Genomic DNA, 21,019 nt, shown 5'->3' on the forward strand with positions numbered 1-21,019 from the left:
ATGGTGGTTTGATTTCAGTCATGACAATATGACGTACATTAGACATTCATATTATGTCATTTCATATGAATTTTCATGTGGGAGAGTTAGTGAGTGACATTTGTCTGCTAAAATAATCATACCTGTATTTGAAATAATTTAACTGATAACAAATATTATAGTCTTTTGAGAAAGTAAAATTCACTGCATTTCCGTTATATAACTCCAAATTAAGACAACTGTAATCAATGTGGCCGACACATCAATCTACTATTCACCCCTCATCTAAATCACAATCACACCTTTCCATAAGAATGGAGAAAATAACACGACTACCATCTTATCTCAATAAAAAAAAAGGCATATAATTATTCAAAAACAGAATGTAATCAACAACACTTAGCGTGGAATCTACGAATAACTTAGGATAAACAATAAATTCTACATTTAATCATAATTATTATTCATTCTTAAGATTTTATTTTATTAAATTCTCAATCAAAGAACCAATATCAAATAAGATCACCCACCACACACTCACGTATAGTTCAACTAAAAAAATAATATAACATGAAACGCACCGTTTCTCGCTCCTCTTTTTCCCCTCGAAGAGAGAATTAAAACAAAAAACACAAAGCTAATTAATTAATTAATTCAACCCCAAAAAATAGGAGGAAAATTTAAAAGGAATGGAGGGACAGAAGAGTCATTTCAGTAGATCAGCCGGTGAAGATATGGATATCGACGGCCAAAATAAGAATGGTGAAGATGCCGAAGAAGAGGATGGTATGGACGATAATGGCCTTGCCGTTGGTGGTGAAGCTTCCGAACTCCACCATGCGGGCGTTTCCCGGCAACTGAAAGAGCAGCCCCGGTGAGAGGAGAATGAAGAGCAGTAAACCGAACAGAACCGGCGCCCAGTCCAGCATTGTTCCTCCGGCTCCGGCTCCGGCGACGCATTCAACGAATTAAGGAGGTGGCTGTTCAATTCTAAGGCTGGCTCTGCCCTTCTATTTATAGAGTAAGAGATTTGGTTGAGGTTGGATTGAGTATAATCTCCACCGCCGTCGCTGATTTGGGTTTGAATTAGGGTTTGAGGATTTTAATTATGGCGATTCAATCAAAAGGGACTGACAAAAATAAAGCTGGAATTGTAAGGACTAAGATTTGTGTTTCGCTTTATTCATTTCGTGTATAACTGCGATTACTTGAAGGCTGTGGGCTGCTCTGCTTTTGCTTTTGTTTATGTGAATTTTTTGTATTCCACAGGTGCCCTTCCTCATTGGCTTTCGCATCTTCTCATTTTTATGTACGTTTAATTTGCATTATAAAAATAGCCTTTAGACTATGATCTTCAATTTTCCTTTTCCTTTTCCTTTTCCTTTGAGTTTAACTAATTTAGACTATGATCTTCAATTTTCTTCTTCCTTTAAATTTTATATGACACGTCGTGGGGTGATTCTACACAATATATGTCTTATCTATGATTTGAGGTTCCCTCATTTCTTTTTCTATATATTTAATTTTATATTCTATAATAATCTTCGTAAAAAAATTTAAATCAATTAAATTCTATTAATTGAGTCATCTACAAGTGAACATAAATTATAGATTTATTTTACTCACTTTTTTTTTTAAAATTTTCAGAGTACATGCGAATGATTAAATTTATTTCAATCCATATATTATTGTGTTAATTAATCCATTTGAGAGTAGTAATAATGATAATCTAAATTTGGTTAAAGCATGTATTTCCTGACCAAAAAGTTGTGTCGAATCCATACCCTCACATATTGTACTAAACAAAAAGTAATAGTAATGCTAAATACAATAAATAATTAATTTATTCATAAAATCAAGTAATTTAGCCCAAATCTTGAGTTCGAATCCTCTCCACATGTTGCGGAAAAAAGAAGATCACCAACCTATGTGGAAATATACTCATATTAAGAAAATGGTTTTACAATTATCTTAACATAAAAGTATTTATTTAAGGATTAGTGACCATGCTTAATCTTACTCCTATAACTCTTGAATTTTCAATTATAGTTTCAAATATAATTCTTCCATATTTCTCAATAAACCGTTGAATTAAAACTTCACAACCACATTAAAACATAATAGACAATTTAAGCGATAAAAGATATTGACGAACTCCCTTTTGATTTTTGGTTATATAAAACTATCGTTATTTTTTAGAGAAAAAAAATTTAGGAAAAAAAGTTTTAATTCTTAAATAATTATCTAATTAAGCCAACCAGCAAATTATTATCTAACAAATTAAATTAATTTAAGAGGGAGAGGAGGTGGATGGGCGTGGATGGGGCGGCCTCTTCTAATGGCACAACAAGAAAAGAAAGGAAATGACCGATAGAGAGCGCGTGTGTCGGTTGGTGAGAAAATTGTCAAAACAATAAAACGTGCTGAAGAAAAAAAACAAAATGAAGTAAATATATCTGCTGAATCTCTATAATTTCTTCAATTGTCCAACTAAAATGCCCGTAATTGGATTTATTATGCTAATATTCGATAAAGTAATCTTAATGTTATGCCTCTAAAACAAATTAATAATTGGAGGTATTTGTCGCTCAATTGGTAATATTACTGCATTTTTATGGATTGGTACTTAAAAAATGATATTCATATTTATGGATATTTCGAAGAATTTCCGTAGACAAATATTGTGAAACCAAACCAGACCAACAAAGCTATACTAGATGGGCTTGGGCTTGGATTTGGGCCTTAGAATTCAATTTTTTGTCGTCATTTGGCGGGTCGGAAAAAATATAGGAAAAGAATAGAATTTTTAAAATCGTCGACAGCAGGGTTCGAACCTGCGCGGGCGAAGCCCAACAGATTTCAAGTCTGTCTCCTTAACCACTCGGACATATCGACACTGTTGAAAGAATTGCAACTTTTATAAATTAAATAAAGAAAAATTAGGAGTTTAATTACCGGATAAGCGAATTGATCGGAGACAGAACAGAATCAAACATGAGTTCACTCCGATTTCCCCCTCCACTGGTTTCGCCATGGAAGAAGAAGAAGAAGAAGAACAACCACTCCCCAGGCTCCAACCAAACCTCTCTCCCTTCCATGGCCGCTCTTCAAAATTCAGACCAAAAACCAATACTCCTCTCTCATCTTCTTTCTTTCGCCCTCTCCGTAACCCTCAGCTCCCCCTTCCCTTCTCTCGCAATCCCTTCTCTTAATTCCCTGTCCTCTCCACTTTCTCCCACCACTCCATTTTCTCAATCCAAGAACTTACAAATCGGACTAGAAAACGGGTACGCTCTCAACTTCTCTGGTTAATTCCTCGATTCCTTTTGTAGTTTTCTCTTAACTTTTTCTTTTCCATTGGATTTATTCATTTTTGTAATAATTTTCATTCTGCCCTAATTTTATGCACAATGCGGCATAAATCCCCCAATGTTGCCGTTTTTGTTGCAGGAAAATTCGGCCCTGCCCATCCACCAATCCGGCCTGTGTCTCCACAAATCCTAAATCGTCATCCTTCGCCTTCCCTTTAAGCATTCCCGAAAATTTTACTGAAAATCCAATTCAGGTCTTATTTCTCTGAAAACTGTGCACTTCATTGTCGTTCTAGATTATTGGTTTCTCTTGGTTTTGCTTTCCATGTTTCAGCTCTACTTAATTCATTTGCAGAAGCTGCAGGAAGTGATCCTCAAAACGCAGAGAAACGCAAAAATTCAGGTGGTGGAAGATACCCCATATGGTAATTGAACTGAACTTACCTAATAGCAGTTTTGAACTTTACATTACGAATTGATATACACATGCCTCGTTAAACTGCTGAGATTGGGATGAGAATGGATTCTATACGCATAGGGAATCGCCCTCTTTAGGAGCAGAGCCAAACATTTTCACGGAGTGGCAAAATTTTATATTTTAACTTTCTATATATATTATATAGTTTGACCCTTTATCATCCAAGACATGCTTTACCTTTTCGCAAAACAAAACGCCTTGCATTAGGCTCACTTCGCCACTCCAAGTGACAACAAAAGTTCTAAGTTACTAAGGCTTGAATCCAGGATTTCATCCCAAGCCCTTACCTCCAGAGCAGCCTTTTAAGGGTGTGCTTTGATATAATATTAGAACCATAGATCCTTAGATGAAATTCTTGTAAATTTGCTTCCTTCCCCTTCATATTAATAGTTCACGTGTTAGATCTAAATACTTATATCCCGAGCCGACTCGTAAGAGGAGGATGCTTTTGCTTATACAACAACATGATAACCACCAGGTCAGTATTTAGAGGCTGAGGTTGATGGGAACTTTGGACGAGATGTGATTGAGTTTCTGGTGAAAGGAGATGTGGTTGCTTATAGAACCATGGCAACAAAAGTGACTTATGTGTATCCCTTCACTACTGCTTTTGGAGACTCCAAGGGACAGGAAGAAAGAATGAAGAAGATCATAGACAACTTGGGTTGGTATTCTCCAACCTTCGATTCCATGGATCAGTAATCAGTAGCATAGCACAAATCTTCTTTCTTCTTTATTTTCTCCCCCATCCATTTTTTGTCACTCTGATTAAGCTAATTTCCAGCCACAAATATTTTAGCCTTATATCAGAATGTGATGCCAATCTATAGTTGTTCTTCATTTACCTCACATATATATTTATATATGGGATGGATATTCAAATTTACAATTTAATTATCCATCTATGTTTTGAATGACTGATTTAATAGATATTTACGATCAAGAACTTCAATGTGGGTTGTTTTCCCTAGAGATGACGTAGTTGTATGAGCCTTGGACATTGTAGTATCACCTACCATGAGGTCTGGAATTCAAGTTATGTGTTGGACATAGTGTTATTCAACCCAAACAACGAGTCCAATTATAGGGATCCATAGCGTAAGCCACACGAAATCGATTTCAAGGAAAAAAAACTTCAAATGGGTAGTACTCTTAATTTTCGAGGTTTTGTTTTGCCATTGATTTTTCATATCAAACTAGATATGAATCTTATAATATAACTAATGGCAATTCAAATAAGAAAATAATAAATTTAGAAGATACTCTGTGGGATAGGGTGGGAAAACTTATTTGATCTTGATCATCTATCAATAAAAAGGGGAGATGAGTCTTGAAACATTTTTCGTGCTATTGACACAAATTAATACTATGGTTGGGAAAGTTGATCCAACCCATAGATTTCAATTAATATATAAATGAAAAACCTTTGAAATGGGTAATACATTTGGAAAGAGAAATAACGAATGAGGGGGAGACTTGTGATAGTGAAGTGGTAGAAATAATATGTTGTCTCAAAACAGGGCAGGTGCCCTAAACTTTGGATAATTATATATTATCGAACTAGTAACCAGAAAGTTATTCCTGGTTCGTTGGTATTTTGGTGTCCATCTAAATAAGTTAGTTTTTATTTCGAATACACTTGTATTGTTTTAATCATATTCTTTTTAATGAATTCTAATTTATTCCCAATATAAAATTATAAATAATTATAAATATATAGTAAAATGAACGTTATACTACATATATCAAAAGAAATTAAATTTTATTAAAAAAATTTACTAAATATTTTAGGTTTCAATCATCTTTCTTGTATGTTTATATATGTTTCTTGTATATTTATATAGATAATTAAATCCTACTTTATTTTAAAATAAATAATATTAATTTATGTATGTATAAAGCTATAATTTCTAGATTTGGGCTGAGAAGAATTGGTAGTCTTTTATACTAAACAAATTAACATCAAACACAATAATTTATGGGAAAATTACTCTTTTGGTCGTTGGTTTCCACTAATGGGTTGGGTCATTTTGGTCATTTTAAGTTGTCGATGTACTTTTGACTCATGAATTTTAAGACATTGGTTTAAATGTTCCTCCACAAACAAAACAAAAAATAAAAATATGACGTCAAAGCAGCATAGCTATACTTCCAACAATGAAATTGTAAGTTCGATCTTCTAATCCACGTCTGATTAAAAAAACAAAAAACAAAAAATCTGACTATACTTTAGAAAGAGTAACATGGGGAGCTGTAAAAGCAGGATGTGTCACAGTTTCTCTCTCTCCTCTCTAACCCTCTCTCTTCTCATGGATACACCTTCATTTACAAACTGTAAATGTGTCTTTTGAATACTCGAAGACTAAAAATGACCCATCGGTAAAAACTCAGGGATAACAATGTAATCTTCTCATGGTTGATAATTTAGTTTTCAATATTTATTAATCCAAGTATTTAGAATAAATGCGTCTAGAATTATATTTATATGAATTTATGTCCATTTGACCTAAAATTCTAGATAAATTACGAGTCTTCGAATTTTCAAACTCAGGTGTTATGTTGTTGTACTAATAAATAAATAAATAAATAAATAAATATATATATATATATTTTTTTTGATATGATCTTTGTCAAAGTGAACATAGTTACGCGGTTATTGACGAATCTCAAATCAAGAGTTGTGAGTTTGATCTCCCACCCATATTGTACTAAAAAAATACTGATATTTAACTTAGAAGATGGTAAATAATTTAGGAATTTACCATTTAGACAACCTTCTATGACCAAAAAATGACTCGAGAGACTGAGAGTAATATTAAACCATGATAATATCATTAATTAATGGTAAGGAAAAAGTATAATAGTAATGGGTTTTAATTTTTATTATAATTAAATCAATTGCTTTTTCTTTCTAAAAAATCCAATTACTTTTAGATTTTTCTCATAATATGCTATTTACTAATAAAGAAAAAGCCAATTAATCCATGATTTTTCTCATGTGCTATTTACCATACTTTAGGCCTAAACAAGCACGCCATAGCCGATAAATCAAGGGCATTTCAGGGATTTGATTTATGGCCACCACAGTCCATCAATTTTGACCAAATCATCCCTAGTCTCGCAACGCTCAAGGTATTTCTTCCCCCACAAGGCCACACCTCCTCCAAACCCGAAACCAAATTATCCCGATTCTTGACGTTCTCTTCCCATCTCGGAGAAATGGATGCCGTAGATTCAGTGGTCGATCCCCTCAGAGAATTCGCCAAGGACAGCGTTCGTCTCGTTAAGAGGTGTCACAAGCCTGATCGCAAGGGTATTTTTCTTTCTATTGTCAATGTGTTGCGTGGATCTGATTCAATCGAGATCATAGATTTTGTTTTCCTTTTCGGTTTGACTTATACTATATTCTGGTGGTGCAGAATTCACCAAGGTTGCCGTTCGTACCGCTATCGGTTTCGTTGTAATGGGATTTGTAGGGTTCTTTGTCAAGCTAATCTTCATTCCGATCAACAACATCATCGTTGGATCTGGTTAGGTTAGGTATGAATCCAATCCAATAGATCTTCTTTAAGGACGATCTAGTTCCTTTTGGATCTGGCTTGCATTTGTTCTGCATCATGCTCATATTATTGAAGATTTTTGCAATTATGGAACGGATCGGTTACAGAAGTTTGCTTAGTGAAACTTTTGGTGGATGAGCGAGTGCTACCTTACGATGGGATATTAATTTTAAAATTTGCGTTCGATCCACACGCATGCAATATTTATCGACTTTTATGACATTGTGCTACCTCCTCGCTGTGGATTTTCTTCATCTTCCTTTCAAGTTGACTTTGGTTGCCATGGAATGCTCAATTGAAATTAAGAATCGATAGGAAACATTATAGAAGCAGTAGACTCTGTTATATTTTCAGTTAATGTGGTTTTGATATTAAGTCCTGATTTTGTATTTGACCTTAATAATTCTCTTGAGAAATTTTCCAGATCACCGGAACTATTTCCACCCTCTCTTCTCTGTATACTAAACTATAGATTTTGTATTTTTCTAAACGCACTTGGTAGTTTGCTTCTTCCCTTCATCTTCTTTAAATCTTAATGAATGTCTTAAATAGTGTATCATTTGGCGTGCCCCTATCAGAAACTTCGAAGATGAATTATTACTGCACAGCAATGACATGCATATTACGAGCGGGTTGTAGATTGTTACCATTTCTTGTACTCGCCCCTCACAATGTGCATGCAAATGCACTCTTACTCACCTGAAAAACACTCGTTGATTAGAGGGGATAGGTATACCATTTTTCCACCTTCAATTTCTCACTCATTTATCCCTTTATCTTTTTCTTTTCCCCCCATGTTTTACTCCTTTTTTCCCCCTTCAACTGAACTTGAATTCAAGGGAAGGAGGGGCATGTTAAATAGTTATCATATGTCGGTTGACAGAATAATCAAGATTCCGACTGTTTCTGGCCACCTTTGTAGCAACACTGCCCGATCATAGCTGTATCTGGCCACCATTTGGGGTAATATATCACCAGAATCCAGCTATTATATTGGTGTAGGTAGTTCTTTAATGCATGAGGTATGGTGGATTAAATTGGCGTGGAGATGGAAAGTGATGGAGGAGTGATGGAGGCTCTAAGTGTAAAGATTAGAGTAGAGGAGTATCACTTAAGGAGCGTTTAGTTTGCCAACAGCAAAACGAAAAGCTTGGAAATGAGAAACTTGAGAAGTAGATTGTGGGAATAGGATGCTTGTGTTTGGAATGTACAAGGAACGAAGGATGTTGTGGTTAAATATTTTAGTGTAGTATGCATTAGAATGAGAAAACTGAGAATAAACAATTAGGATTGGGATTCCTCTTAATTGTTTCAAGTTGTGATTGCTGATTGATATTCCTCAAGTTAGATCTGCTTATTTTTCCTCTTTTCAATCATCCAAATTGAAAAATTTTCTTTCAAAGGGGTGCATGCATTTCAACGAAAAGTGGTTCCTGGTTTTCTTGTAAAAAAATGTACATTCAGTTCGGTGACTAGATCTCGATATGCTATAATATTCTGAAGATGGTGTCTGTCTTTTAGTTGATTATGGAGTTTGGAAATTTGTTATGGTGTTCTTATTGATGCTTGCAAGGATAGAAATGTGTACCCTTTGTTTAATACTTCAACCCCTCCATTTATTCTCCCCTAATCTTGTTTAAATTTCAGGTCTTGATGAAGTACGTAGGTGATGGCGGCCGCAACCTGTGTTCACTGAGGAATACCTAGCATTTAGCTCTCCTTTAGAACTTCTTTTTAATCCCCGTGCGTAAATTGAGAAACCCCAGGATATGTGGAAAATTTTCTTGTCACATTGAAGAACTCACTTTTTTATTTTTATTTAAATGTTCTAACATGTTCTTTTGGTCTAATATTCGTCTGGAAATTTGTTATTCATAAAGCGACCATATATACAGTTGGTGCTCTAGTGGGCGAGAATATTCATGTTTTAAGTTTAAGATCCATTGAATTTTCGAAATTAATCAGGTTGCTAATTACTTTGTTTTAAAAACTGAACTTTATAAAAATATGCTCACCACGGTAGAAATGCAAGAATACCGTTTTTTACTATCGATCTCTCAAAATTTCTATCTTGTAAGTTGTAACTATCTCAATAATCAACAAAACGATATATATATATATATATATATATAAATCCGTTAGAGCAGAGGAGAGAAGAGGATTTAGAGAACTTGCCTCCAAACGTTTAAACTAGTTTACTATTTTTTATTTTTTATTTTTAAAATCAAATGTTTAGATCTGATAACTCTGTAATTGAATGCTTGCTATGGGATCGAGAGAGCAATACCATTCCCAAATATGCAGAGCACTAGAATTAGATTCTCAGTTTTTGATACTCATCCACTCGAGTTTCAAAAGCCAAATCGCCTCATGTTTCAGTGTTTAAGGGTATGATCACGGTGGGTATACCATGAATCGTATTGGGTAGAACTTAATCCTGTGGAGGGGCTGATTGATCTGAAACTGATATATCCATTGCCCACTGGCATACCGAACTTGAGAAGCAACTCCATTCCAGTTTGCATATCAAATGTTTGATAAATTAACTGACGGGGTTTCCATTGCATGTACTATTACGCAGCATCAGATGGTGGGCTGCATCTACAGACCCCGAGGCGACAGTCGTTGACATTGATTGCAAACTACAAACTTTATATTTACGGCACAACATCCTGGAATTGGGTGCCATAAGGGGGTGGAGAATCTTTCCATCAAGATATTAATGTTGAATGGCCAACAACTTTGTAGGTGTTTGTGGGATTTTTGCTTCTCGTGAAACAAGGAAGAACTCAAGAGTCCACTGTTCGTTTTGTTGGACCTAATTGTGCCTCATCAGAAGCTTTCCTTGCTGGCGCCTCCAAGGGCATGGTAGCCAAGGGTGATGGAAGATCGGTGTAATATGTCATTTCGGCTGCTGCAATGGTGAGTAGTCACCCTATCCTTTTTATTACCTTGCTGTGCTATTCTCCCATATAAATAGATAACAAGTCATTAGGTTAATGATGTCCATATTTACAGTAGAGTGTTTCTAGCCAATGGACTAGATGTAACAATTTCAAGAACTCCTCAAAACTAAATATGGATTGTACAAGAAACCTACACAACTTTGAGGATGTACTATTGTTCTTGGAATTCAAGAATAGACCTCTGTAGTAAAATTATTCTTTTTTTTTTGTGGGAAAACTGAATTATGTAATTTGGTCAAGAGAGCAGCTAGAAATGGCAAAAATATTTTGAATCAAGTTTTATAGAGTTCTAGGCCTTTGAAGAGTTACTGGTGGCTGTCCTCTTCTTTCATGGATTAAGGATTCTAAAGAGAATTGGAAAAACCATCCAATGTTGGATATGCAATTGAGTTGGGAGAAACAATAACTCCTGTGGTCTGGTGAAAAACAAGATATTAGTTCATTTATATGTCAACTTAAGCCCCAAACTTAGCTTTATGATTTTGTTCTGCTTGCCATCTCAACTCTGATTTGTGGTTATTTGCTCTCGTGCTCTCGTGACGCTTCATTTTACAAGAATCCGTCCAATTTTATTTAGTGTATATATATCAAGGAAATTTAATCTGTTACAGTTCAAGAGATGCTACATGGCATGGATATAACAATCAAGCTAAAACATATTCTTCTACCATTGTCATATGACAAACTGCTGGTCATTCCGCTGCTCGAAGGATTTCTTCCTGATTAAAAGACAAATGATCCTGGATGGATTGGCGTGTGTATTATCAAGACTGCACAACACAAAGTCAGGCCTGTGTAGAAGAGGGTTTAAACGTTCCCCACCAACAACAAATGCAGTTGCGTCAAGAAGGACATGCCAGGAGTTCCGATGAGCCTCTGAAACCCAATGCAGTGAGTATCGAGTCCCATTTACGTCGGCTGGATAAGAAAACAACCCTTTTGGGCTGTGCTTGCACTTCCTTCTGAAGTACTGGCTGAGTTGTGATCCCTTAATCCTCAAATCCAACCAAGTCTCTGGTGCTTCTATCACTTTGGATTCCTTGAAAGTAGCAAACTCTTTAATACAATCGTGTTCTTCTCGTATAACCGTCATGTAGTAGTTTCCCTTGAAAAAGGGATAAGCTTCTCCTACTAGCATCATGGCCTGCCTGTAGCTTGGAGTGAAGAGAACAAGGTACTCTTCATCAGGCAATCCACAGTGCTTTAGAACTTTGTTTTGAGCTTGAATTTCTGGGATTGAGATGAAACTCCCAGGAAAGGAAGACTTCTTGTTGAGAATGTCTAACAATCTTGATGGTTCCAATGGGGTACCCTCCAAGTTTGGAAGATTGCTTCCGAAGGATGGTGTCGAAGGCTCTCTCGAAATATTTCTAGGAGACTTTCGCCAATCATCAGGCGTGGCTTGATCGGTCGGCTCCTCATTGATGCAAAGGCAAGAGAGATCTATCTTTTCTCCATCTAGCCCTGCATACTGTGGGTACTTTGCCAATACATATTGCTCTACATATTGCCTCTCTGCTGGTGTTATAGGACCTGACCATCTGAGATCAAGGCCAGTGAGGGTCGAAATTGCCTCCGCTATGATATGAGGAGGTATCATAGTAAGCACTTTCTGTTTAGAGCCCAAAATTCAGCCAAGTTAAAGCAAATATGATTTCAGCTTCTAAGGATGGTTGTAAAAGTTGAAATTTTCTATTTTGAACAAAGAGTAATTCACATGGGAACCTTCTAAAGAGTTCTTCAAGAAGATGTACCTTGACTCCCATACTACTTGGCCTGAAAACATCTGTAGATGGCCTGGGTTCAGAAACATTGATAGATTCTTGACTTTCTCCTTCCATGAATGCCTAGTTCATTGTAAAAAAAGACCATCAAACTTTGGAAACGAGTCAAATGAGAGAAAGAAAAAGAGAGGCTGAAACGAGAAATCCATACCTGAGATCCAAAAGGAAAACTAAATTTTTCTTCAATGTTCTTCCTCACTATGTTTATTCCCTCTGAAACCCACCCCAATCTTCAAATTTCTTCTTTACCAGGTCTATGATCATGTCTTTAGAAGATATATAGAGATAGCAGAAACAGAGAAAGGAAGCCTTCCCTTCAGGCTACAAGAGGAACACTCTCATAAAGGCAACTGCTTGACCAAAAAAAAGCCAGCTTTTGCTTGCAGCAGAAGAGTATAACATCTATGAAATGGTAGAATCCATGGCAGAGATGATAGAAAAAAGGGAGAAAAGGGGTAGCAATTAACAAGTCAAACTTAGAAAGACCTGCTGTATATGAATAATTGGCTTCTAAATAAACTAATAAAGCCCACTAGGAACAACAAAAACAATATTTGTAGGAGTTGAGAAGACTTGGCCAAACTCACTCAGACATTTCTTTTACTTTGAGATGTCGATATGAACGGGAGATACAAGGAAAATTCATGCCCAGTTAAATAGAAAATGGCCAGATAATTTTACTTTTGAAGAAGACAACAGCAAGAACTCTAAAACTCTCTCTAAAATGTTTTAAAGAAAAGTAAAAAATATACTTTAAAAAATGGTGAAAATATAAACCTAATTTTTAATAACATATAACTAAAAACAAAATCATCATCAAACGAGACTAAGGATATGAGTTTAACACATCCTAACTTATCATTTGTTAAGTTCGTAAATCAGTTGAAAATAATAAATCTAAATGGATTAAACATAAAAGATAAAACTATGGTTTTCATATTTCTACCATGAAAAACGTCCACAAACGCCAACAAATATTTAATTCTATGTTGCGTATCTGAAGTTTGAAAATGGGAAATTTCTTGGATCAGGATTCTTTCACATTCATTGATCAGTATCATATCAATGATGATTTAAAAACTTTGTATGACAAAAGGTTGAACTGCTACCGGACTCATTCTAATATTTGTGCAACTTTTAGGCAAATTATTTTTTATATTTCTTGGTGGACATCGCCAGCCCGAATATAGTTTAACTGATTTAAAGTTCGAATCTCCATCCCACATATTATTAAAAAAAAAAAAAGATTGACGTCAGTTGTGTTCTGTATGATTGTGGAGAGAGAATATGCCGTTATGAGATGCTGAAACAAACATATTACAAACAGACAATCGTCATATGATAATATTAAAATCCTCCTCAAAGCCTTTACTCCACCAAATTGACATTAAATATTAACCATTATTTGATTGAAGACTTGGTCGTGTACAACATCTGCGTTTCAATTGCAAGAAACTGATTCTCTGTTTTCATACAATGACTTTTTTTTATAATATACAAAAAAAAAAAAAAGAAGAAGAAGAAGAAGAAGAAGAAGCTCAGAGTTGATGTTTTTTCCCTATTTTGAGTCACCTTTCAAACAGCTCTTTACTGTTAATTATTTTGCTTCAGTACTTTCCACGAAGCTTCTCTTGAAAATGACCACTAAACTGGAATTTCTCCCCTCTGCAGTCTGCATCTAACCTGAACTTTTGTATTCATGCATATGTAAATATGTTCATCAGTTGATAAATTCAGAGTGTAAATTGTGAGCAAATTATCTTTTTCACAGAGTTACAAGTTGAAACTTTCAGGTTGGTTTGGCCTTTCCTTTGCCCTCTTCCTCGGCTTCCTGTCCCCGCGATCGCTGATCGTTTTTTCTTTCCTACAGGGTCTGGCGAAGAGTATAGCAATAGTGACTCATAAGCCATTCATTGGCCATTTAACACAGAATGTGCATCAGAACTCAGTAAATGAAGATCAATTTGAAGCCTTCCGAGGGTCTGAATTCACCTTGAGTGACGCACGGCAAAGTATTTCAACCTTTGAGACAAGAAGACACAGAAGAAAATAACAAGGCTCGAGAAGGTCAAAATGGAAGGGAATGACCCAGCAACCACTGGAAAGCAACCTTCAACTCTACTCATGGCCACCAAACGGGGCCAAAAAGATGACAGATGTCTCGATGAAACCCCAAGTCACCATCTGAAAACAATGATTGAAACACCAAACTACTAGAAATTTATATATCATTTCAAGGCTTCACAGTAGCCACTTTTGATCCCCCAAATGCAAGGTGGTAACCACAGCACAAGTAGCACAGCCGACTGGTAAATACAAAAAGGCAATGCTTTGGGAATAAGCAAAAGCATTTCTTTTTCCACACTCAAGTGGGTGATTAGGCATAACAACTAGCACCCAGCAACACCCGTCCACTGTCCCTCTTAATAAAAATAAGATGGTGGCTGTGATGCGGCTGAAAGCCAACAACAGTAAGAGAAAATGCCTCCAGATTTAGCGGATTGCCACCCACTTGTGTCATCGGAATCCTTGTTTTCTCCCCCCTCTGTCCCATCCTTACAGCAGCCATACCCATCATTAAGCTTGAAAAACAGTAGAGGAAGCAAAAGCATGAATTTTACAAGAAAAAAGATCATACCTGTTCTCGTGTTGGTTCTGTCTAGTCTCTCCATTCTCAGACTTGTTAGGATTGCACTTACCACCTCTTCTACTTCTTCACTTCTAGCAATTGCATTGCCTCCAAAGCTTCAACGCCCAATATTTGGGTTCTCAATAAACCAAAGTAGAGCCTCTGCTAATGAAGTCGCCATTTCAGAGAAGGAATTCAAGCTTCTTTCAAATCTGATTGCCAAAAAGGCACCCTGCAATCTCCTTGTCTTTGGGCTGGAATCACAGTACCTTAACCTCTCGGCAATCAATGATGGTGGTAAGAATGTTTTTCTAGAGGACGATCCCTACAAGCTGAGCACATTCAAAATCAGCTCAAATCACACACGAATCTACAAAGTTGATTACAAGCATCCCGCAGAAAAAGCTTACAAGTTGTTAAAGCATGCAAGACAAAATAAAGCATGTGCCCCGAACTCGGGGCTCAAGAATTTATCCAAGTGCCAACTAGCCTTGACAGATCTTCCCAGAGAAGTTTATGAAGTCAAATGGGATGTGGTGGTTGTAGATGGACCAATAGGAGATGCCCCTCAGGCACCAGGAAGAATGGCAACAATTTACAGTGCTGCTATCATAGCAAGAGAGGGGAACACCACTGATGTAGTTATACACGATATAGATCGTATGATCGAGAAGTGGTATTCTTGGGAGTTCCTTTGTGATGAAAACTTGATTTCCTCCAGAGGGAAACTCTGGATTTTCAGGATTAGAAATGAGATAAATTCTACTAGATTCTGCCCTGACAAAGGCATTATGATCCAGTAATGAGATTATTTTTCTTCTGAGACGAAGGTACAGAGAAACATGCGTACGATCAGTCCCTGTGCACCTTTCTTGACTGCAATTGGAACAAGATGGAGTCGGAGGGATGGAACCGCTGCTTGGCCTCTGTAAAGCAACACGTACATTTTGTAGAATCAAATTCCAGCAACTGCCATAAGAAAACAAATTTCTTTCATTTGTTTAGTATAATGATCATGAAACAGTAATTATACAGCGTAGATCAAGCCCTGACCAACCAGGAATTGGTTCATTGGTTTGGGGGGAAAATGTTCTAGAGTAGTAATTATATAGTACACGAGGAAACTATAGTATTCTGGCTTGCATACATAAGATCAATATTTACATCCGCCTTGCCCAACCAGGACTGCAGAAGAAAACAAAAAGGCTGTCGAGGTACATATTTACGAAATATACTTGTTTCAGATTACAAAATCGATAGCAGCAGATATTTGGAATAAGTGCAAAAAGGGTTGAAAACATGAAGCAATGCCTTTAACAGTGTGATCAAACACTAATTTGCAATTAAATGGAATAGTGAATGCTCAGAGTGATCCAACATAATTTCATCATTTGTACAATGTTGATGAAGCTATATTGGTTAAAAGAATCATGTTCTCAAATACCACTGATATCATGAGAAAATTGAAGTCATGTTTACTACAAAAGATTTGTGCGAATTGCCAATAAACTAATGAATAGGCGGAATCCCAGCCACACTCTGAAGTTTCCTATCAAACTCCTACCGAAGTCAGTCTCCAAACTGAACTTGATAAGGAATGTGCCTACACAGTGATTCTCAATCATTGTTTTATACGCTCCCGTGATCGGTAGTATCATCATCATTTTCCTGATTTCTTCGCTGCAAGAACAGACATTGGTCACATAAAATGTAAATAAGTCCAGAAAGCAACCCAACTCACTCTAAGTCCCTGCATCGTACACCATATCATAGAATAATTGAAGCCTATTAGCTCCAAATGTCGTCAATAATCATTAGAATCCCCAAACACACACACGAACAAACTTGCGCCAATTAAAAAGTCTTGTGCAGAAAAACAAAAGACGTTCAAGATGCAATAAGAGAGTAGTTGACAACTTGTGCTCCCCACTTTTTGATCACTCAACCCTCCTTTTTCTTTTTCTTGTGATGAAATGTATTGATCCATAATTATATTAAAAAAAAAAAAAAATCATTTTTTGGATACCCTGTACAACTAACCTTTCCTCTAAATCTCCCGTTTCAAGAAAAGAACAGAGAGATACTGAGACAAGAAATCCAAGGATACCTTGTATTAATTATTTTTTCTTAATTTCAAAATTTATAGCTACTTGATGGTTTATCCAAAAAATAGAGTGCCCACAATATAACCTCAAAATAATGTAAAGTATTAGAACTTCCGTTTGCTTATGAAAACTAGGTCCAGTTGGGAAATACATGGTAAAATAAAATTTTAAAAAGAAGACATGTAGTTGAATTTTGAACAGTATGACAAGAATGTGTCAAAATGATATGTATAAATTATAACATCAGCACTGCATTAAATATGCTGAAAATGGAGCTCACCATCCGTTTGCTTATGTATGGCTGTATGTTGACTTTTGATTCGGGTGAATTTTCAACCATCAGAAATTTTGATTTCTCCTTCTGAAATTCCTTTCTAGATTCTTTACGGCTACCAGATTGCCATACTCTACCAAAATTAGGAAGCCAATTCTCGTCACCATTGCTTCGGACAATTTCTCCTCTCTTCTCCATTTCCAGTTCCATCTTTCTTTTTTCTGCCCATGCAGCTCCTACCCGTTTGGGGTTCAATTTCTTGGACTTTGCAGAAACACCACTACCAACCACTGTTTTTAACTTAAACCCACTATCTTCAGAGTTTTCAAGCCAAGGAGGCATCATCCCAGAATGAACATTTCCTCCAGAGACTTCAGAAACAGTATTAGAAATCCGAGTGAGGGTCGGAAAACCTGAAGAAAGATAGAAGATAGATGCAAACCACACCATCACTATATAGTTTAGATGAAGATACATCCAGTGTATGATATATGCATAATTTTAAAGCACAGTTCCAATCGTTTTTGTTTTTTTTTTCTTGCAAAAATTCATAGAGAATCAGTTGAGTAATATTACAATTTTAGAATAAGATTCACAAAAATTCATACCCTCAGAATGGCTTTCTTCATTCACAGTTTTATCATTCTGACGCATCTCGTACATCTATATCAAATAGGTTATACATTTACGAAAATTGTCAATAGAAAATGATATGTGTTTAGTATGAAAAAGAAACATACTCAAAGAGAAAGACAAGATATAATATATCAGCTGCACTATGAAGAGGTTATCCAAGAACGACTAGTTGATTGCCAGAGATCCATTAATAGAACAATAACAGTATGTCATGCCATCCCATCCAGCAATCAATGAAAACGTTTGGGCTTCAATAAGTCTATCGACAAACTAGTAAATCTGACTGTAAGTTAATTATTTCTCCTTTTGAGATAAGAAACCATTTTGCTAATGTATGAAACTTATATAATGATGGACCCAGAAGAGAAATTACAAGAAGAACTTCAGCTGAAGTGAAGTCCCACCAGCCACCACCACCTCCTTAACAAGACAGAATTGAAGGTTTCTAGCACTATAACCATGTTACTTCACAGGAAATATAAAGATCCACTGCTACAGTAGAAGGGAGAACAACCAAACTTACCCCCTGACCACTGAAATGCCCATTAGCAGTGAATGTTCTACCACTATTCTGATGGCAATGCTCGTTGTCCTTGTTAACTGAACCACAATCAATATAGCAGGAGTGTGTTACAAGTTTGTACGCTATTTCAGAACTTCAACGACAGATAAGAAAACAAAACAAAAGGTTTAATACATAGGGGCAGCTTACATGTTACATTCTTTGAACTCCACACGTGTGCGCCAGAATATGAACTGGCATGCAAAGAAACAGTGGTATCACGTGGAAACGAGACAAAATTTGAAACATCAGATGATCCTGAATAGGATGAATTGGATACCTGATACTCATTTGTATGACTGTGTAAAGGCAAAGCACTAATTGGCATACAAGATTCAACAGAGTGGATATTATTATTCCCTAAATTATCACAATTTCCATATTGGACTCGATTGTGGATATCATTTGTAGGTCCAAAGCTAGATGAAGCAGCTTCACTTTGTGTTTTGCACTTCTTCTCCCACTGTCATCAACAAACATTGATTCAAGTTAATAGCCTAATCAGAGTAAAAATGAACTTCTGCATCTCATTGTGTTTCAAACACACGACAAAGAAAATTGCAAATAGGACACTTTGTCCGTTTCTCTTTGTTGATTCTATTGAATATAAGAGAATTAAATGTGGATTGTGTGATACATCTGAGTAATATAGTTCCAATTGATTTGAAACTTACAAAAAGTAAAGGCTCATGATTACCTTAGCTACATCAGCTTCCAAAATCCTATAATTATCCAGATGGTCCATATCACCACCATACTTCCATAAGAAATGCTTCAAATTCTTCAGATGATCCGCGCTGGCCAGGTGTTTAATTGCATTGCTACTGATACACAATCTTAAAACATGAAAATTGCACAGCGTATGTTTCTTTAAATTAGAAACAGAAATATATTCATTAACAATAACTGCAACAGCATTAAAGGAGGAAAAGAATACAATGCACCAACCAAACCTAGCAGTCAGCCAACGGAACTTCAAAAACCCTTCCCAATTAATGTTAATTCTAAACGAAGAGTGATTGCAAAAATGTCAATCTAAAAAAACTTCATCTACATATATATATTTTATAGGAAACTTTGGAAATGTATTAAACACACAAAAAGAGCAAACTACAAGCAGGGGTAGAGAAAACCCCCTACCTAATAACTAAAGCAAAAAAAGCCTTCCAATTTTGAAGGATCGTAGAAAGGCAGCAGTTACAAAATAATTTGCTATAAGTGTAGCATCACCTACATTACTCCAAAGGTTAGAAATTTTGAAGGAAATGTCCTCAAAAGTTCTACAGTTCCTTTCCAGCCATAGATGTCACAACACTACAGTGCAGCCATTGCAAAGTTCCACAAGGTCCTTTTTCCGTTTTTGAAAAGACCACCGACAAGGACAGAGATTTGTGTTAAAAATTCCGAAGACACATGACCAGCATGGATTAGCAAGAGAGCAATGAAGGAAGAGGTGGTCTGAAAATTCCTCTTCTCTTAAGCAGAAGAGGGGGAGATGGTCCAATTCTTGAATTTCTTCTGGATCTCTCTAGAAAGCAAGTAAAATACACAAAATCTTGACGCTCTCTAACCATACCTTAAAAAATTCTACAGTTACACTAAAGCCAAATGACCTTACTAACACAAATCCAAAGGAAAGGAAAAAAACTTTGGCTACTTAAAGTTATGGAGAAACTTTCTCCTCAATACCACTAAATATTTGACAACTCATAATTTTTCTTAATTCATTTTTATTTTTGCATTTCTCTCTTGTCAAATATTCAATGGTGAGTTCCTCCTTAAAACCAAGTTTTTTCCAATCCAAAGGGTCTATGTGAAATTGTACTGCATATACTTTGCTCATTGATAACTAAAATCCTTTTGTCACCCTCATCAGATGCTTATTATGGAATGCTAGGATGGAGAGGAACCACAATTTTTGGTGGATTGGGAAGAAACTACCCTCCGATCACATCTTTTCAACACTTGCTCTGGAGGGATTCTTCTCAACCCCATTAGCTTAGGTCAAGGCTTTCCTTCCATTTGCGTAGTTCATTATATTAATGAAATTCAGTTTCCTTTAAAAAAAAACAAAAACAAAAACCCTCACAAAAGCTCAACCGTAACTAGTATATAACTCGGCAGAGTTGATTCTCAAATTCCCCAGCAACCATAAATATCCATCATAATTAAGTAAAAAAAAAAAAAAAAGCCAGCGGATTATTACCATGCGAAGGAACTATCATTCTCATCGACTTCAATTTCGCAGAAAATGCACCAAAACCGATTGCGAGAGGCGTACTCCGGCGGGAGGCGGGAAGGGGTATTGAGAAAAAAGCGAACGTCGGACAGCTTGGACTCGAGCCGAGATAGAAAAGTAGAAAGAGATTTCTTGTGGTTGGGAAAATACTTATGGCGCTGGCCTTGGTCGTGGCTTAGTTTGCAGACGATGCAGTACTCGTATGCGCTCTTCTTCTCCTTGTTCTTCATATTCTCGCACACTGGTGAACTTCAAAACGAGGGTTTTCAATTGGCCTCTTCGTAACATCGCAGTGATTCCATAGCTGCACGGAAATTCGCGGGAAACTAGATTGGAAGACGACGACGATCGCGATTTATGCAAAAAAATATTCAGTTCTCATTTTTTTTTAAATGTGGAGAGTGGGATTTGAACCCACGCCCTTTCGGACCAGAACCTTAATCTGGCGCCTTAGACCAACTCGGCCATCTCCACTGTTTAATCAAAACTTATAGTT

At 36.2% G+C, this 21,019-nt stretch overlaps 6 protein-coding genes and 2 non-coding genes across 13 annotated transcripts; 3 read left to right on the forward strand and 5 right to left on the reverse strand.

Annotated features, from left to right (window-relative positions):
* Positions 1-409: 409 nt before the first annotated feature.
* LOC148212566 (uncharacterized) lies at positions 410-1,271 on the reverse strand. Its single transcript, XM_088121647.1, has one exon. It carries the CDS (start codon positions 906-908, stop codon positions 699-701), a length of 210 nt encoding a protein of 69 aa, XP_087977773.1. The 5' UTR covers positions 909-1,271; the 3' UTR covers positions 410-698.
* Positions 1,272-2,792: 1,521 nt separating this feature from the next.
* On the reverse strand, positions 2,793-2,874 carry TRNAS-UGA (transfer RNA serine (anticodon UGA)). The gene has a single exon. It is a non-coding gene; the product is annotated as a tRNA-Ser (tRNA).
* A 73-nt stretch (positions 2,875-2,947) lies between these two features.
* On the forward strand, positions 2,948-4,720 carry LOC111008832 (thylakoid lumenal 17.9 kDa protein, chloroplast). The gene is made up of 4 exons (XM_022281667.2): positions 2,948-3,266; positions 3,430-3,544; positions 3,646-3,715; positions 4,247-4,720. Exons 1-4 carry the CDS (start codon positions 2,974-2,976, stop codon positions 4,468-4,470), a joined length of 702 nt encoding a protein of 233 aa, XP_022137359.1. The 5' UTR covers positions 2,948-2,973; the 3' UTR covers positions 4,471-4,720.
* Positions 4,721-6,853: 2,133 nt separating this feature from the next.
* Positions 6,854-9,178, forward strand: LOC148212567 (secE/sec61-gamma protein transport protein). The gene is made up of 3 exons (XM_088121645.1): positions 6,854-7,081; positions 7,188-7,308; positions 8,976-9,178. The coding sequence occupies exons 1-2, from the start codon at positions 6,988-6,990 to the stop codon at positions 7,301-7,303; spliced, it is 210 nt and encodes a 69-aa protein (XP_087977771.1). The 5' UTR covers positions 6,854-6,987; the 3' UTR covers positions 7,304-7,308; positions 8,976-9,178.
* Positions 9,179-10,841: 1,663 nt separating this feature from the next.
* On the reverse strand, positions 10,842-12,774 carry LOC111008773 (molybdenum cofactor sulfurase). Its single transcript, XM_022281582.2, has 3 exons — positions 12,230-12,774; positions 12,049-12,141; positions 10,842-11,906 (listed from the first exon to the last, which is right to left on the reverse strand). The coding sequence occupies exons 2-3, from the start codon at positions 12,133-12,135 to the stop codon at positions 10,968-10,970; spliced, it is 1,026 nt and encodes a 341-aa protein (XP_022137274.1). The 5' UTR covers positions 12,136-12,141; positions 12,230-12,774; the 3' UTR covers positions 10,842-10,967.
* A 685-nt stretch (positions 12,775-13,459) lies between these two features.
* On the reverse strand, positions 13,460-20,895 carry LOC111008770 (coiled coil protein). 6 transcript variants are annotated; one of them, XR_002601164.2, is made up of 8 exons: positions 20,491-20,895; positions 18,982-19,108; positions 18,435-18,747; positions 18,246-18,322; positions 17,695-17,749; positions 17,093-17,499; positions 16,272-16,387; positions 13,460-15,676 (listed from the first exon to the last, which is right to left on the reverse strand). XR_002601164.2 is itself a non-coding variant. In XM_022281577.2 (7 exons), the coding sequence occupies exons 1-7, from the start codon at positions 20,751-20,753 to the stop codon at positions 16,337-16,339; spliced, it is 1,290 nt and encodes a 429-aa protein (XP_022137269.1). In that variant the 5' UTR covers positions 20,754-20,895; the 3' UTR covers positions 13,460-16,336. The 6 variants fall into 6 exon arrangements, 2 of the variants coding, with proteins under 2 accessions (XP_022137269.1, XP_022137268.1); XR_002601163.2 differs by having other exon boundaries at positions 13,460-15,039; positions 15,118-16,387; XR_002601166.2 differs by having other exon boundaries at positions 13,460-14,623; positions 14,717-16,387.
* LOC111008808 (glucuronoxylan 4-O-methyltransferase-like protein (DUF579)) lies at positions 14,560-15,874 on the forward strand. The gene has a single exon (XM_022281619.2). The coding sequence runs from the start codon at positions 14,560-14,562 to the stop codon at positions 15,508-15,510; it is 951 nt and encodes a 316-aa protein (XP_022137311.1). The 3' UTR covers positions 15,511-15,874.
* Positions 20,896-20,916: 21 nt separating the features above from the next.
* On the reverse strand, positions 20,917-20,997 carry TRNAL-AAG (transfer RNA leucine (anticodon AAG)). The gene has a single exon. It is a non-coding gene; the product is annotated as a tRNA-Leu (tRNA).
* Between the last annotated feature and the right edge of the window lie 22 nt (positions 20,998-21,019).

Source organism: Momordica charantia (assembly GCF_013281855.1).
Source record: "Momordica charantia cultivar OHB3-1 chromosome 3 unlocalized genomic scaffold, Mcharantia_2.0 BLBB01000003.1, whole genome shotgun sequence".
Classification (NCBI taxonomy): domain Eukaryota; kingdom Viridiplantae; phylum Streptophyta; class Magnoliopsida; order Cucurbitales; family Cucurbitaceae; genus Momordica; species Momordica charantia.

Bases quoted from the DNA above. Each gene is read 5' to 3' on its own strand.
- LOC111008773 (XM_022281582.2), bottom strand. From the start codon at position 12,135: ATGGAAGGAGAAAGTCAAGAATCTATCAATGTTTCTGAACCCAGGCCA. The intron at 11,907-12,048 runs GTACATCTTCTT...GGCTCTAAACAG, and splicing joins CAAGTAGTATGGGAGTCAAG to AAAGTGCTTACTATGATACC.
- LOC111008770 (XM_022281576.2), bottom strand. From the start codon at position 20,753: ATGAAGAACAAGGAGAAGAAGAGCGCATACGAGTACTGCATCGTCTGC. The intron at 18,323-18,434 runs GTAAGCTGCCCC...ATTGTGGTTCAG, and splicing joins GAGTTCAAAGAATGTAACAT to TTAACAAGGACAACGAGCAT. The intron at 17,500-17,694 runs GTATGAATTTTT...ATCTTTCTTCAG, and splicing joins TGAAGAAAGCCATTCTGAGG to GTTTTCCGACCCTCACTCGG.
- LOC148212566 (XM_088121647.1), bottom strand. From the start codon at position 908: ATGCTGGACTGGGCGCCGGTTCTGTTCGGTTTACTGCTCTTCATTCTC.
- LOC111008808 (XM_022281619.2), top strand. From the start codon at position 14,560: ATGCCTCCAGATTTAGCGGATTGCCACCCACTTGTGTCATCGGAATCC.
- LOC148212567 (XM_088121645.1), top strand. From the start codon at position 6,988: ATGGATGCCGTAGATTCAGTGGTCGATCCCCTCAGAGAATTCGCCAAG. The intron at 7,082-7,187 runs GTATTTTTCTTT...CTGGTGGTGCAG, and splicing joins TCACAAGCCTGATCGCAAGG to AATTCACCAAGGTTGCCGTT.
- LOC111008832 (XM_022281667.2), top strand. From the start codon at position 2,974: ATGAGTTCACTCCGATTTCCCCCTCCACTGGTTTCGCCATGGAAGAAG. The intron at 3,267-3,429 runs GTACGCTCTCAA...TTTTTGTTGCAG, and splicing joins CAAATCGGACTAGAAAACGG to GAAAATTCGGCCCTGCCCAT. The intron at 3,545-3,645 runs GTCTTATTTCTC...ATTCATTTGCAG, and splicing joins TTACTGAAAATCCAATTCAG to AAGCTGCAGGAAGTGATCCT.